At 56.4% G+C, this 13,615-nt stretch overlaps 1 protein-coding gene across 3 annotated transcripts; it reads right to left on the bottom strand.

Moving 5' to 3' along the window:
- Positions 1–247: 247 nt before the first annotated feature.
- Positions 248–11,000, bottom strand: ORAI2 (ORAI calcium release-activated calcium modulator 2). Of its 3 annotated transcripts, none has more exons than XM_028518255.2 (3): positions 10,652–11,000; positions 6,067–6,304; positions 248–1,970 (listed from the first exon to the last, which is right to left on the bottom strand). In XM_028518255.2, the coding sequence occupies exons 1-3, from the start codon at positions 10,747–10,749 to the stop codon at positions 1,431–1,433; spliced, it is 876 nt and encodes a 291-aa protein (XP_028374056.2). In that variant the 5' UTR covers positions 10,750–11,000; the 3' UTR covers positions 248–1,430. The 3 variants fall into 3 exon arrangements, with proteins under 3 accessions (XP_028374056.2, XP_035876675.1, XP_035876676.1); XM_036020782.1 differs by lacking the exon at positions 10,652–11,000 and adding an exon at positions 9,764–9,971 and having other exon boundaries at positions 6,067–6,354; XM_036020783.1 differs by lacking the exon at positions 10,652–11,000 and adding an exon at positions 9,764–9,968.
- Between the last annotated feature and the right edge of the window lie 2,615 nt (positions 11,001–13,615).

Below are 13,615 nucleotides of genomic sequence, written 5' to 3'. Positions count from 1 at the left end.
GGCTGCTGGCCAGTGTGGTAAACATGGTTTTTAAAAGCAGCTCAGATAACCAGAGACAATGAAATTAAGAACAAATGGACAGTAACCAGAGGGCAGGTGGGAGGGGATAATGGGGGGAAGGGTTTTCAGGAACAACTATAAAGGACACATGGACAAAACCAAGGGGGGCTGGAATTGGGAGAGAGGCGGGGATGGCTTGGGTGGGGGGGAGAGGTGCAGGGATGAGGCAGAAAACTGTACTTGAACAATAAAATTAAAATGGAAAAATAAAAGCAGCTCAGGGTGCAGCACGCTCACACAGAAGCTGAGCTGCAGCCGCATGTGAACAGTCGAGAACACGGGCTCAGGTGGCCCCACCCCTGTGAAGAGCAGTGGCGAGAACACCAGCCCCCCATGCTGCGAAGGCAGCGAGAGTGTGAGCTGGGCCCCGGTGTGCTGCTGAGGGGCCCGGGGCCCGGGGGGGGCACTGTGTAAGGGCGTGCCTTCCCTGTAGTTGTTTCATGTCATAAGTGAGACCTGCATGTGGCCAGGGTTGGCCCCTGGTGCCACCACCCACAGGCAGGAAGTCCCCAAGCTGCCCCTTCCTCTGCCTGGCACCAGGGGCAGCAGGGGGTTTGGCAGGCGAGGCCACCTGAGCAAGTGCCCCTGGCCTTCTGTGGCCACCGCCTGGATGATCGACTGACTCAGGCTCAGAGGGCATCCTGGGACCAAGAGTTGGAGGGCTCTGGACTGTGGCCCTTCCCAGCCTGGTGGCCTTGCTGGGTCAGTCGGCCAGGGCTCCAGGCAGGCCGGGAAGAAAGAATTTGAGCCTGGCATGCTTCAGAGCACTTCTCCATTAACAGCCTCCTCGAGGGGGCTGCTCCCAGACGTGCCTCCCCGACCCTGCCAGACCCCCACCCTTGGGAGTCTGCCCCAGGCTCTGACAAGTCTACCACCTCCTGGAGCACCCAGCACACCTGCTGGGCTGACACATACCCCGGGTGCTGGCCTTCCCCACAAGCCAGGCCACCCAGCGCCCCCCAGGGCAGGGGAGGGAAGCACCAGGCCCAGCGTGGTCCTGGGCCCATCCGATCACCACAGCCCCCACCCGACCACAGCAGGCCGGCACTGCCACGTGTGCCACCCGGCTGCCACACAGCCCCTTGGCCACGGGGCGACCCTTCTGTGGCTCCTGTCTCAGGATTCCCCAGGGCCGAGCACTCGGCCTTTCTCTGCCCTAAGCTCTTAGCAACAGAGTCTCCCATTTAAGGATTCCCACTTCCTGAGGGAAAATGATCCAGCTTTTACAGCATGAAGACAGGAGTAAAACTTTGGTCTTGAACTAGCTGGCAGTGTCCAGGCAGCCTCACGGCAGTCTACATCTCTGAAACGCCCTCACCTGCAGGCTGCTCCCGCCAGCCCCCACCCCCGCCCCGGCCCCGGCCCGGCCCTCACACAGCCTGCAGGCTGCGCTCGTGCCCGTCCAGCTGCACCTTCAGCTTGTGCAGCTCCTCGATCTCTCGGTTGTGCCGCTCTGTTTTGTGGCGCACCAACGAGCGGTAGAAGTGGAGGGTGAAGACGACGAAGATGAGACCCACGGGTACCATGATGATGGTGGACACGAGGGCAGCGTGCCAGCCCGTGTGGCTGCCGGGGCCAGGTGCGGGGCCGGGCTGGTGACGTGCGTCCACGGGCAGGAACTTGATCCAGCAGAGCATCACCACCTCGGCCAGGAAGAGCAGGATGCCGAGAACAGTGGAGAAGCCCCAGGCCAGCTCAATGTAGGGGTGCATGCGCTCGTGCGGCGACTCGCTGATGGAGTTGAGGTTGTGGATGTTGCTCACGGCCTCCACGTTGGGCAGGATGCACGTGCTGATGAGCAGGGCAAAGAGGTGCACGGCCACCAGCACCGTGGTGCAGGCGCTGAAGGCGATGAGCAGGGGCCTTGGGTACTGGTATTGCGTCTCCAGCTGCACCTCCACCATGGCTACCTGCAAGGCAGACAGGGTGCTGTTGGGCTGGGCCCCCAGTTCCAGGCCCTTACAGAGCACAGAGCATCCTCCTTGCTGTTCAACTATTTTGGCCCTGGCTGGTGTGGCTCAGTGGATTGAGTGCCGGCCTGCTAACCAAAAGGTCGCTGGTCTGATTCCCAGTCAGGACACATGCCTGGGTGGTGGGCCAGGTCCCCAGTAGGGGGTGTGTGAGAGGCAACCAATTGATGCATCTTTCACACATAAATGTTTCTCTCCCACTTTTCCCCCTTCCTGTCATTCTAAAAATAAGTAAATAAAATCTTTTTTAAAGTTAAAAAAAGAGAAATTCGGTTAAAAAAACTATTTTGAGCTTTCCTTTTTTCTGACTAGCCAAAGAAGATCTCACAGAGGAAAAAAATCTCGGAGTACAGAAGAGACTGGAGAAGCGCAGGATGGGGCGGGACCACACCCCAGACACCTCCACAACACAGAACACAGCGGGTGCTGAGGTGCTGAGGTGCTGAGGTGCGGGCCAGGGCAGAGGCCACCCTCCCCTGGGAACGTGTGGCTTCACTGTTGGTGTCACACCCAGGCTGCAGTGGGGCTTAGCTGCAAAAAAAACTGTTTAAAAAATAAAAACTGAACTTTCAAAAGGTAAAAAAAGTGAAAACAGAGGTTCCGGAGGGTGCCCAGACTCAGAGCCGCACACCGAGCCAGACTCGCCGAGCCCACGGGTGCATCTCCCCGCTGATGCCAACAGCTGGTGAGGGCACCTGCGTGTCTGAGGGCCAGGGAGGTGGTGGCCTCAAGGACTGTGGGCAGGAGGCACGGCCGTGGGGAGGAGGCTGGGCGGGGACAGCGAGCTGAGCCACTGACCACAGTCACAGGATGCCAGCAGGTGACGTCTAAACGCACAAACCAAGAAACAGCAGTCTCCTGACGGGCTTCCTGGGAACGTGGAGACCGAGAAAGCTGCAAGCGGCTGCCCCTGGGCAGTGGGGACAGGGCCCCGCTGGGGCTGCTACAGGTCTTGTCCCGGTGCACTGGGCCCCTGAGCAGCGCGGGAGCGCTGGGGCACAGGGCACGAGTGAGTGGGCTCGTGTAGCTCGAACCGATGCTGTTCAAGAGTCACCTGTACTTAATTTTTAAACCCTGAACATATAATAACTGACAAAATAAAAATTATTTTTAAATGAAAGGGCAGGGAAAACCCATAAGGGGGACCAGAAGAAACCCCAGCTTAGCTGGAGCAGTGAATGCCTACAGCCATTCACGCCGTGCCTGCTCACCCCAGGCCTAAGGGGCTTTCAAACCACAGACTGAGCACTGTGCCCCTGCCCCTTGGTCAGGTGCCGCTCATCCAGAATAGCTCCCTGGGAGGCCCAGCCCCCACCACCCCCTCCATCCCAGCTCTCAGCACTGTGGACCTGCCAGTGGAGGGTTTAGTCCAGGCCCAGCAAGGGCTCTGGGCTCGCCAAGGGAAGGCCTCCTCCCAGGCAAACACCACACCAGCAAAGAGGCAGGAGGCAGAAAGAAGCTGGAGAAGGCTCCCTGCTCCCATCCCCCGCTGTTTGCCTCCCAGATCTGCGCCATCCCTATTTTTTAAAACTACCAAGAAAGATTTCACAACTTCTAGCAACTGCCCCCTCTTCCAGCGAGCACCTCGCCCCCTCAGAGGAGACGGAAGGCTGGGCGGTAACAGGGAAGAGATGGCAGCCCCAGGGGCCTCGCCGGAATGAACCAGCAGCGATCACTGCCCTGCAGGACGGCAGCCAACGGCCGGAGTTGAGGGGTCTCTTCTTGGTGCCCCTGTGGCCTGGGTGGGCTCTTGTTGCTACCAAGGATAAGGCCCCCAAGAGGATGTTGTAAACCACAGAGGGCACCAAGATAAGAAGCAAAGATGATCGAAACGCCTACGAGGAAGCAGTTTTGTTCCGCCTCAGGAGGGGAAAAGGCTGAAAGGCCACTTTCCCTTGTGTTTGTGTGAAGATTTTAAGAGGGGGCCTCAGCTCTCTGGTTCAGTGCGTCAGAAGAAGGCTAACGCGAAGAAGTAAGCCGCGGGTTGGGCACAAGTCCTCACCCTGGACAAGGAAACAGCTCCGCGGTCCTAACGAGGGAGCACACGCTATAAAGAGGGCCCTTCTCAGAGCAGCCCGCCTCCCTCCTCCGGGTCCCAGCCCTTATCTGGCCAGGGTTCCTGCGGCCTAAGTGCCGGCTGACAGTCGTCCCGGTCGCCTCCTTCTCCCGGGCTGCTCCGCCCGCGGTCTGAGCAGCGGCCTGACTCACTGGTGGTCTGCTGAACTCATCGAGCGTTGCCGCTGCTTGCCCCACCCCATCCTGGCTCCATGCTGTTTCCCTGGCTTCCCAGTTCTCACTGTCACGTGGAGTCTCTGGTGCAAGTGAGGCTGGGGCAGCCTCCCTGAGAGGGACCTCCTAGAAGAGAAGGCAAAGACACTGCGCGGCTTCTAAAAGGTGCCCCCGGCTGCTGACTGAGGCCCTTGCCGGCACACAGGCGACTCCCCGTCAGGGCTGCAGAAGCGACGCACTCCTGGGGGGCGTGACTGCCCCTGCCACGCTGAGGACGGCAGGCACTCCGGGGCCCGCGTCCGGGGTCTTCATCTCTCAGTGGCCACTATTCTCATTCTAAGACCCCTTCAGACCCCTGGAGGCGGCCAGTACATCTCAATTACTCCTCTGGAGCTCACTCGTTGTTTGATAACTTCATTCAAGAGCTTGTTTTCAAATTTTGAACAAGTGGTTTTAAAGCCTTCAACTTGGATGAGCATTTTGTTGGCTGGAAAGCAGAGACGTCGCCCTAGGTTTGGAAACCCCAAGGTCTGGAAGGCCAGGGTGGAAAAGACAGGCACAGACAGGAAGTGACCCCAAGGTCGGGCCCCACGCGGGCAGGGTGTCCTCGCCGCACCGTGCCAGGGGCTCCACGGAGCCCGTGTTTCTCGAGTTGAAAAGAACGCAGCACAGGCCAGCACAGCGTAATGCCGCACCACAACTCTCCTGTGGCGTGGAAAACAAGTGCTAATCTTGATAGTGATGTGTAAACTCACACACATCCCTTAAGATTAAGCTCGAGAAAACTGTCTTTTCCACATGGCAGGAGCCACAGGAAGAAAGTCGCTATGAGCCAGAGTCGGACACCATGGGATTGTACACTTTTGCAACAGTGCTTTAAAAACAGAACATGCGAGGCCTAGTTAAGCCTTTGTTTTAACTAGACCTAAACCCAAATTTACTGCCTCTCAGTTGGGTGACCTCCGCTGCACCCTGGATGTCATTTTTCCAAGGGTGGCCCCACCAACGACCAAGCAGGCCCTTGTCAGAGTGGCCACAGGGGCTCACTCCCACAGCCTTGTCTTTTCCCCACGAGCAATCTGACAGCTGAGGCTCTGGACTACGGTGAAACAACAACTGCTTTTGCATTTCAGAAAAACCCACTTCCGGCCCAAAAGGACCTCTAAGCATACAAGAGAGACAAGTGGCTGCAGCCCCAGGAATTCTGACTCCTGACATGTGTGCCCCCAGGGGATAATTCCCTAAAGGGATGAGGGCTGAGGGCTTTAAAGTCAACAGTGCCTGAGCAGGACTCTTGTCTTGGAGGATGACTCAGAAGGAAAGTCACAGCTGGGCGACTGGGAAGGAGGCCAGAGGCTCTGCTTAGTCACCGGAGGCCACATCTGAGGGCATCTGTCCCCCGGTGGGCTACACTATGCAAACCCCAAGCAAGCCCACAGTTCCTGCTCAAGCCCTTGAGATTTCTAGACTCTTGGGTGGTGCCTGAGATGGGCAGATGTGGGTACTTTTCTCCAGGAAACCCTATACCCTGAAGCTATTTTAATTACTGCCCTAACTTCTTTGCCAAACATTTGATGTAGATGTGAGAGCAGTGCTTCCTGTGGGCTCTGAGGCTCGAGAACTCCCCCGTATCTCCCAGCAAGCCCTCTGGGTGACAGGGCAGTCGCTGTGGAGGAAACCTCCTCAAGGTCCATCCTGGCTGCCGATGGGGCCCAGAGGGACTGCTTTGCTCCCTGAAGCATCGCAGGATACTGATTAGCCAGAGCCCATTTTGCAGGCTCCATTCCCACCAAGTGTTTGCACTTACCATGGCAAAGCCCGAGAGGAGGGCGGATGTTCGGCTGGAGGCTTTCAGTTTGGCCCTGCTCAGGTAGAGCTTCCTCCAGGAGAGGGCCTGCACGGAGTGGTGGTTGGAGGTGACCAGCTCCAGGTAGCTGCGGCGCACCCAGTCTCGGTAATCCATGCCCTTGTGGGCCGGCTCTGAGCAGACGGGAGTGGAGGGGTCCACGGGCACGCTGAGCTCAGCACTCATGACAGCGGCCAGGCTGGGGGGCAGGGCAGGAACACAGTCAGGCATCCCGAACGGTTCCAGGGCCTGGAAAATCCAGAATCCAAGCCCAGTTCATCTTCTCTGCGGCCCACCGTATGCACCTTACACTGCAGCTGCGGGGGCCCGGGGTGTGTGCGTGGGGGGCCTGCTCTCTGACACAGTCCCCACGCTGGAACATGGGGATCATCTAGGACCAGAGGGTCGGGTGCAGTTCCAAGAACTGCCACAGCATCCAACATTGTTCTTCTGCAAAGCAGGAATTCGGCCTCCCATCCCGAGCTCTCGGCTGAATGGAATTCCAAGGTGGGTCAGGAGCACCTAAGACAATCCTCCCATTTGTACTTATCACCAGGGACTAGTGCGCTGTGGCATTTAGAAAGATCCTAGGACCTCAAGTTACCAAGTGTGGCTTTTACCCCGACTGTGTGAGGCTTGGTGCCACACCTGACCTTGCTGACCTCACTCATCTTCAAATGAGGACATCCCCACCCCATAGGGCTCTTAAACAAGATAATGGACTCAGAACTGTTTTTCAATGTTCAAGTATCAACAGTGAAATATACCTTTCCAAGCAGCTGCTAGTTTCTCAAACCCAACTTAAATTTTAATCAGCATGGTTCACCCTAAAAAATACTTGGTTATAAACCTAAAGTACAGCCACATCCAGGCTGAGATGGAAACATTTAGCAAAATGAAAAATTAGCCCTGGTGGCATGGCTCAGTGGACTGAGCGCTGGCCTGCAAACAGAAATATCGCCAGTTTGATTCCCAGTCAGGGCACATGCCTGGGCTATGCGCCAGGTCCCCAGGTGGGGGCGTGCAAGAGGCAACCAATTGATGTATCTCTCACACATTGCTGTTTCTCTCCTTCTCTTTCTCCCTCCCTTCCCCTCTCTCTAAAAGTAAATAAACAAAATCTTTAAAAAGAATTAAATCCACCAACTGACATGAGAATGTTTATGAAGAGTGGAGACTGGAGACCCCTGGAGTTATCCCAGGGAGACATCTGGTGTGACAATAACACGAATAAAGACCGCAAAGACTGACCTGTTCAGATTTGTGAATCTGAACCCGAATCTCCCCTAATGCAGACAGGGACTGGTGGTCTCATGTGGCCCCAGGGCTGGCTGTGTGGTTGCACACAGGGATCGGCTCTAATTAATCTGCAGGGCAAGCTTCCAGGGCATAGGCCTCACAGCTCAGCTAGCATCAGGCATGAACCTCACAGCTCAGCTGGCATCAGGCATGAACTTGTGCATTTAGGGCCCCCAAAAGGCCCCATGAAAAGCCTACTTAAAGCTCTTACAAACAGACCAAGGAGCGTGGCTGGGGATGGGTGGGTGGGGTCAGGGGTGTTCGCCAGGGCCAGCAGCTGACAACATGCCCCACACCTGATCCATCCAGGCCACTCTCTAAAACGGCTCTATGGGAAGGTCCTGGAATTGGGAAGGGCTCTGTTCCGGTGTGCTTTCCTCTTTGTTCACTGCCAGGCTGTGGAGGCACAGCTTTTACTGGCCAACAGGACCCCGGGGAACAGTTCTGTGCTCTCCTATTTCTGCTAGGGATGTCAATTACTGGGTCAGCCTTGGTCACTGTCCCCTTGCCCATGTCTGCAGTCAGCGGCACTGCTTTCTCAATCACCAGCAGGTCCCTTCCCTGGGGGAGAATTCAGAGTAATGTTGCTCACCAACCAAGCCCTTGGTTAGCTCCAAATAATTTAGAATGGCATCATTTGGAAACGTACTTTTTCTTTCTTTTTTCTGTATGTAAAGAAGTGGGTCTACAGGCATGACAAAGACAGTGTACTGCATGTGGAGGGCTGAAGGCAAACCCTTTGCCCCCTTGGAGCACATGTCTCTCCATCCAACATCCTGTCCCAAAGCGACACTTACTGGCCCTGAAGTAAGACAGCACTTGGTATCTAGGCATCAAAGATGAAAAAGGTGAGGGCTCTGTGAGCTCATGCGCCCACTGTGGCAGCAAGATAAGGGGGTGATTCCCATCCAACGACCTAAATGCTTCAGCGGAGCAGGTGTGAGGGCCGAGGGAGCAGAGGAGGTGCTGGCTGCCTCAGTTTTGGACAGGGAGAAGGTCGCTTTTAGGGAGCAAAGATAGGGCACAAGGCATAGGTAGTGAAGGCAACATTGGCAAAGAGGGAACCTCCCTCAGAGACAAGAAGCTCCCCAGTGAGAGGGTTCTGAGAGGTAGGGGACATGGCAGGAAGGCTGTCTGCAGAGGGGGTCATGGAAATGGGGGGTGGGGAGCACAGAATACAGGGACTGCTGGACTCTAGCGCAGCCTGGGCAGTGTGACTGCGCCGGACTTTGTCTGGCAGTGCATGGTGTGAGTCAGGAAAGGAGTTAATGAAGGGAGGGGAAGAATCTGGGGCCAGCCTAGTCTGTATGCCCAGTTAAATGGCAGGAAGGCCTGGTGGCCTCCCAAAAGAAAGGCATGCATGTGGTGAAGGAGAGGAAAGGCCTGGGGCCATCATTGAGCAGGGGGCTGGGCTCAAGCTCTGAAGTGGAGATGGAGAGTTTTCAGGGCAGTGAGGTCTGCCAGTGACCTCCTGGGAGTGTCCAGGGCAGTCCTAGAAGCCCTGTAAACATCCTCAGAATGGCAGGGATGGGAAGGAAGGAGGGCTGTCTGTCTGCTTGGAGCCTGGGTCCTGAAGATAGAAAAGCCACTTCCTGAAGAGGGAGCAGACTAGACCTGATTCAAATTCACCCTATCCCTGCCAGTCCCACTGCCCTCCCTTGTGCCAGGCGTCTCCTGGCCGAGGAGGAGCAGAGTCTGGTTCTCACACTCAACTCAGGATGCGGGTAGGGAGGGGCAAGATGGAGCCCGGCATTTCAGTCAGGTGGCAGAGGCTCCAAAGGATGCTCTCCTGGCGGAATCTGGAAGGGTTTTCGTGTTTCTATTTACGGGAAGTCAGAGAAAGGAGGTCTGGTACACTAACAGGGACTCCCTCCGCATTAGTTACTCTCCTTGGCAGGCCTGCTTGAAACATACAGGGGGTGGGTTTGGCTGTCTTAACTTCGTTTAAGCATCTGGGGCATGAGCAATGGCGAGTGTCCCGCAGAAACGCCTGTTTCCCATTCTCTTTGTCATAGCCGTGGTGGGCGGGGGCCCAGCAGCCCCCACAGGGGTCTCCCAGAGGCATCCATCTGCATCTCCGTTCCTCCTCCAGGGAAACCCCAGCGGCCGCAGGACCCCGACTCAGCCCACGCCACCAACCTCCCAGTCCTCCCGGCGCTGCACCCCGCCCGAGGATCTAGTGGGATTGGGTCACCTGGCCGCCCCCGCACCCCACAGCCGTCCCATTCTGAGCCTGCCCAAGGGAAAGCGCGTCCCCTCCCCAGCCGAGTCTCCTGGTGCAATTGGGGTTCCGCCGTTGAGGCGGGGACCCAGCTGTCTCCTCCGGACCCCCAGCGACGCACACTCACCGCGCACTCACCGAGCTGCTCTGCCCATCCGGCCCTCTCGGTTCCGGCGGCTACAGGGCTGCCCCGCGTCCCGGCCAGGGTGCAGAGCACATATACCTCTCTTCCGCCGGTCCCGCGGAATACCCCTCGGCCCCGCCTCCACCAGCTGCCCCGTCCAGTGGGCAGGCCCCAGCCGCTGCCAAGGCAACGGCGCGCTACCGTCACGTGACCCGCCTGCGGGGGCGCTGCAGGCCACGTGACCCGGTGGGCGGGGAGGGGCGGCGCTTGCGGCCCTCCCTGGGGGTCCGGAGACCCCCTGCCTGGTGGCGGTGATCCCTCCTAGGTGCAAAAACCCTCAAAAGGTGCTCATCTCTCCTGTCCCCGGGCGCGCCTCAGGTAGCACGGGACAGATACTGGCGCAGTGGGTGCCAGATGAGCCGGAAGCCCAGGCATCTCTCGTTCTCTCGCTCAGTGGCCGGCCGCGCGGCAGTCCTAGGCCCAGTAACAGAACTATGAAGCTGCACTGTCCCACCCTAGGTCTGGGAGGCAAGTCCAGGAAAGGGTAGGCCCTGCCCGACCCGAGGTGTGAGAGTCTAAGACTAGAACGGGGTTTTCAGGGTGAGTTCCAGAAGATGCCCAGGACCGATCATTGGCTGTGTGGAGGGGTGGAGAGAGACCAAAAGTGCGCACCCTGCAAAGAGAGGGAACAGGGATCCCATTATCTGACTACAGGGCGGGTGGGGTGAGGTAGGGAACGTGGGGAAACGGGTGGAGGGCAGACTCTTTGGGAAGGGCCGAGGCAACCACGCGCGAATTTAGGTGGACTGTGACACTGCGCAGATCGCTAGCTGGAGCTGTCAGGTGGTCGCCCAAAGCACGCTCCCCTCTCCCAGGCCCTTTGAAATCCGCGGGGACCTAACCTGGGTACCGCACTCTCGGAATTCCAACCCTGGTGAACGCGCGCGGAGAGCTGGCACCTGGGGTGAACGTGTCTCTTCGGTGCCCCTGCGCCTTCCATCCGCTGCTGCAGGGAACCTCTCGTCCGCAACCGTCAACTCCGCGGTGTTACAACCGAGATATTCGAACAAGAACGTTCTTTTCAGGAAGTGCACACGCATGATTCACTACGAGGCGAGACCAGACAGCCCCTCAGAGTCTTTCCTGCATGCCCTACATAGGATTTTTCCATCTATCACACTGCACTGCACCGTGACACATTTCTCCAGAATGATGCCTTTTGATCCAGGAGGACACTTACAAAGCAGACTAAGCCAGTCCCCCTCTGGTTACTGCCCTAACAAAGGTTATAGGAGAATCGGGGTCTGATTACTGCCCCGCCTCTGGGGCTACAGGAAAGGGGTCATCTGAGTTTCAGAGGGCAAAACCCTCAGAAAGCAACCATACTGTGGCTTTCACACCTCAAAGCCCTGCATTAGATGACCTGGAAAACAAGAAAAACATTGTAAACTACAGTACTACAGTAGTTGTGTCATAGATGAGAATTCTTTCAGCAATGAGACCATTTGCCTGACGAGTTCTCAGCCTTGCAGCCTGAGCGCACATCCCCCACAAAATCCTGTGCTAGTGGACCCCCCCCCCCCCGCCCCCGGCACACTTACCCTGCACGCGCGAGCAGAAGCCACACGTGTCACAGTCACCAGTGCTTTTCAGGGCTAGTTTCCCACCGCAGAGAAACTGCTTCCCCCCACCCCCAGCAGGTTCAGGAAGGTGATGGCGCCCTGTTGAGAGAGATGCACAGATCACAGTGCTAATGGTTGGAGGCGCCAGGGCAGTTGAGTGAGAGCTGCATGAGGGGCTAGGAGGTTCAAATGAAGGTCCACAAGTACCGGTCCCCCAGCATACGCCTGCGCTACAGTTTGGGCTGTTATTTTCCTAGTTGGTTGACCTTGGCAAGTGGCTTCCTCCCCCAAGGCCTAAGCTACCCCACACTTGAAAAAGAACAGTTCTTTGAGGCATGCCCGCCGTGGTCAACCACCCGCTAGTCTTCCTCATGCACAGATGCCCTCCCTTCAGTGAAGACTGTGGTCCCTGCTTTCCTCTCCACCCCAGATCTCAGCATCCAGCATGCCCACCCCGCTGGTGTGAACAACGTATCCAGTCCCCTGACACATCAGGTGTCCCCTCGGCCATTCACTCTTATGGCCTAGCCCTTGTCATTACCCTCTGTGAAATCTTCAACTCAAATACCCTGCTTTCTGACCCTTTCTCACTTAGTTCTCTGCCCCCTGCCTCCCTTCCTGCACCCCCTGAGACCCGCCTCTCTCCCTCTCAGCCTCCTTCCATCTTCAGCCCCACCCCTTCTTGCCTCTGTCTTCCCTACTTCAGGCCAAACTTTGGAAGGGAGCTGTCATCACCACTTCCTTCTTTGCTGTGGTCCACTGACCCTGTATTGCTACATCAGAAGAGATTTCTGCCCTGGCCTTTCCTGTCATTCCTCCCTCTACCTGAAGACACTTTTTTTTTTTGGTCTGGTGACCCCACCTGACTCTCCCCCCCCCCCACCCCGGTGCAGGGTCCACTGCTGTCTGTCCCCTCGACATGGGTATTTCTCAGGGTTCTCTGGGTCCCCCTCTGTATACCCTTTCCTGATTGGTCTTGCCCACTTCTCTTGTCTCAGGAGCCTGGTGACTCAAATCATCACCTCCAGCCCTGACCTTTTCCCAGCCTGTCAAGGGGAGCCCCAAACTTCACCATGTCCACAGCTGAATTCCTCTTACCTCCTGGATCACCTGTCTCAGGGGCTATTTTGTCATCCATCCATCCAGCTGGTGACACTACTATAGATCTGGTGTCCTTCCTGACTCCTCCCTTTCCCATCAAGTGCTGTGAATTCTCCTGCCTACATGTCTCTGGAATTTCCCCCATCTCTCCCTGTCCCCGGTGACCTCAATCCTAATTCAGGCCATCACCTCCACTCTGCATTATTGCAAGAGGCTTCCACCTGCCCCCTTCCAATCTATTCTCCACACTGCAAGGTGAAAAACCCCCTGGTGTCTCCCCACTCCACCCTCTACTCCCAGCCCTTCAGCTTCCCTGGGGCCTTGGATCCACTTGGCCCCTTAATGTTATTTAGAGGCAGAGCATCTGCTCCCTGCTCAGCTTGCTTTCTTCACAGTCCTGCCGTGGAGGCCTGAGTCACATGCCCACACAGCACGGCGTGCTGCCTGCACTGGCCTTTTTTCTCTGACCAGATCTGGAGTTTCTTGAAGGTGAGGGCCGTGTCTTGCTCGCCATCATTCCCACTTAGGAATCCTTTTGGATTTAGTAGGTGACCAGTAAACATTCGCTACATTCTATGGAACAAGAAAACTGAACTTGCCCTGACTGGTGCAGTGTGGTGGACTGAGCATTGTTCTGCAAACTGAAAGGTCACAGATTCAATTCCCAGTCAGAGCACATGCCTGGGGTGTGGGCCAGGTCCCCATCTGGGGGCATGTGAGAGGCAACCAAACGTTGTTTCTTCCTCCCTTCCCTTCTCTCTAAAAATGAATACATGTAATCTTGAAAAAAAGAAAACAGAAAACTGAACACTGCCAGACAGGTCCTGTCCTACGTTAGTTTCTGCGGGTGTTGTCCTCACTGAGATGTTAATACACGGTCAGTATAGCGCACTCCAGTGACGTATGCCTAACAGCAAACATCAATCAGCTTACAGAGAGGAGGGGAAACATGACTTTTTCCAGTGACAATTCCAAAGGAAATATTTCCACGCAGCTCTTTCCATGTAGTCTGGAAACAGGATTTAGTTATAGTCCTATTTCCAAAAGTCAACAATAGAACATCACTCCTCTAACTCAGGTCAGTAATTTTTATTTTTTCCAAAAGATAAATGTTGGAAGCAGAGAAGTAAATTTAAAAAATAG

Source organism: Phyllostomus discolor, chromosome 3, assembly GCF_004126475.2.
Source record: "Phyllostomus discolor isolate MPI-MPIP mPhyDis1 chromosome 3, mPhyDis1.pri.v3, whole genome shotgun sequence".
In the NCBI taxonomy this organism is placed as follows: Eukaryota; Metazoa; Chordata; class Mammalia; order Chiroptera; family Phyllostomidae; genus Phyllostomus; species Phyllostomus discolor.
This window is presented reverse-complemented; position numbering and strand designations above follow the sequence as displayed.

Bases quoted from the DNA above. Each gene is read 5' to 3' on its own strand.
- ORAI2 (XM_028518255.2), bottom strand. From the start codon at position 10,749: ATGGAAGGCGCAGGGGCACCGAAGAGACACGTTCACCCCAGGTGCCAG. The intron at 6,305-10,651 runs GTTAGGTCCCCG...CCTGCCCCCCAG, and splicing joins TCCGAGAGTGCGGTACCCAG to CCTGGCCGCTGTCATGAGTG. The intron at 1,971-6,066 runs GTAAGTGCAAAC...TCTGCCTTGCAG, and splicing joins TCCTCTCGGGCTTTGCCATG to GTAGCCATGGTGGAGGTGCA.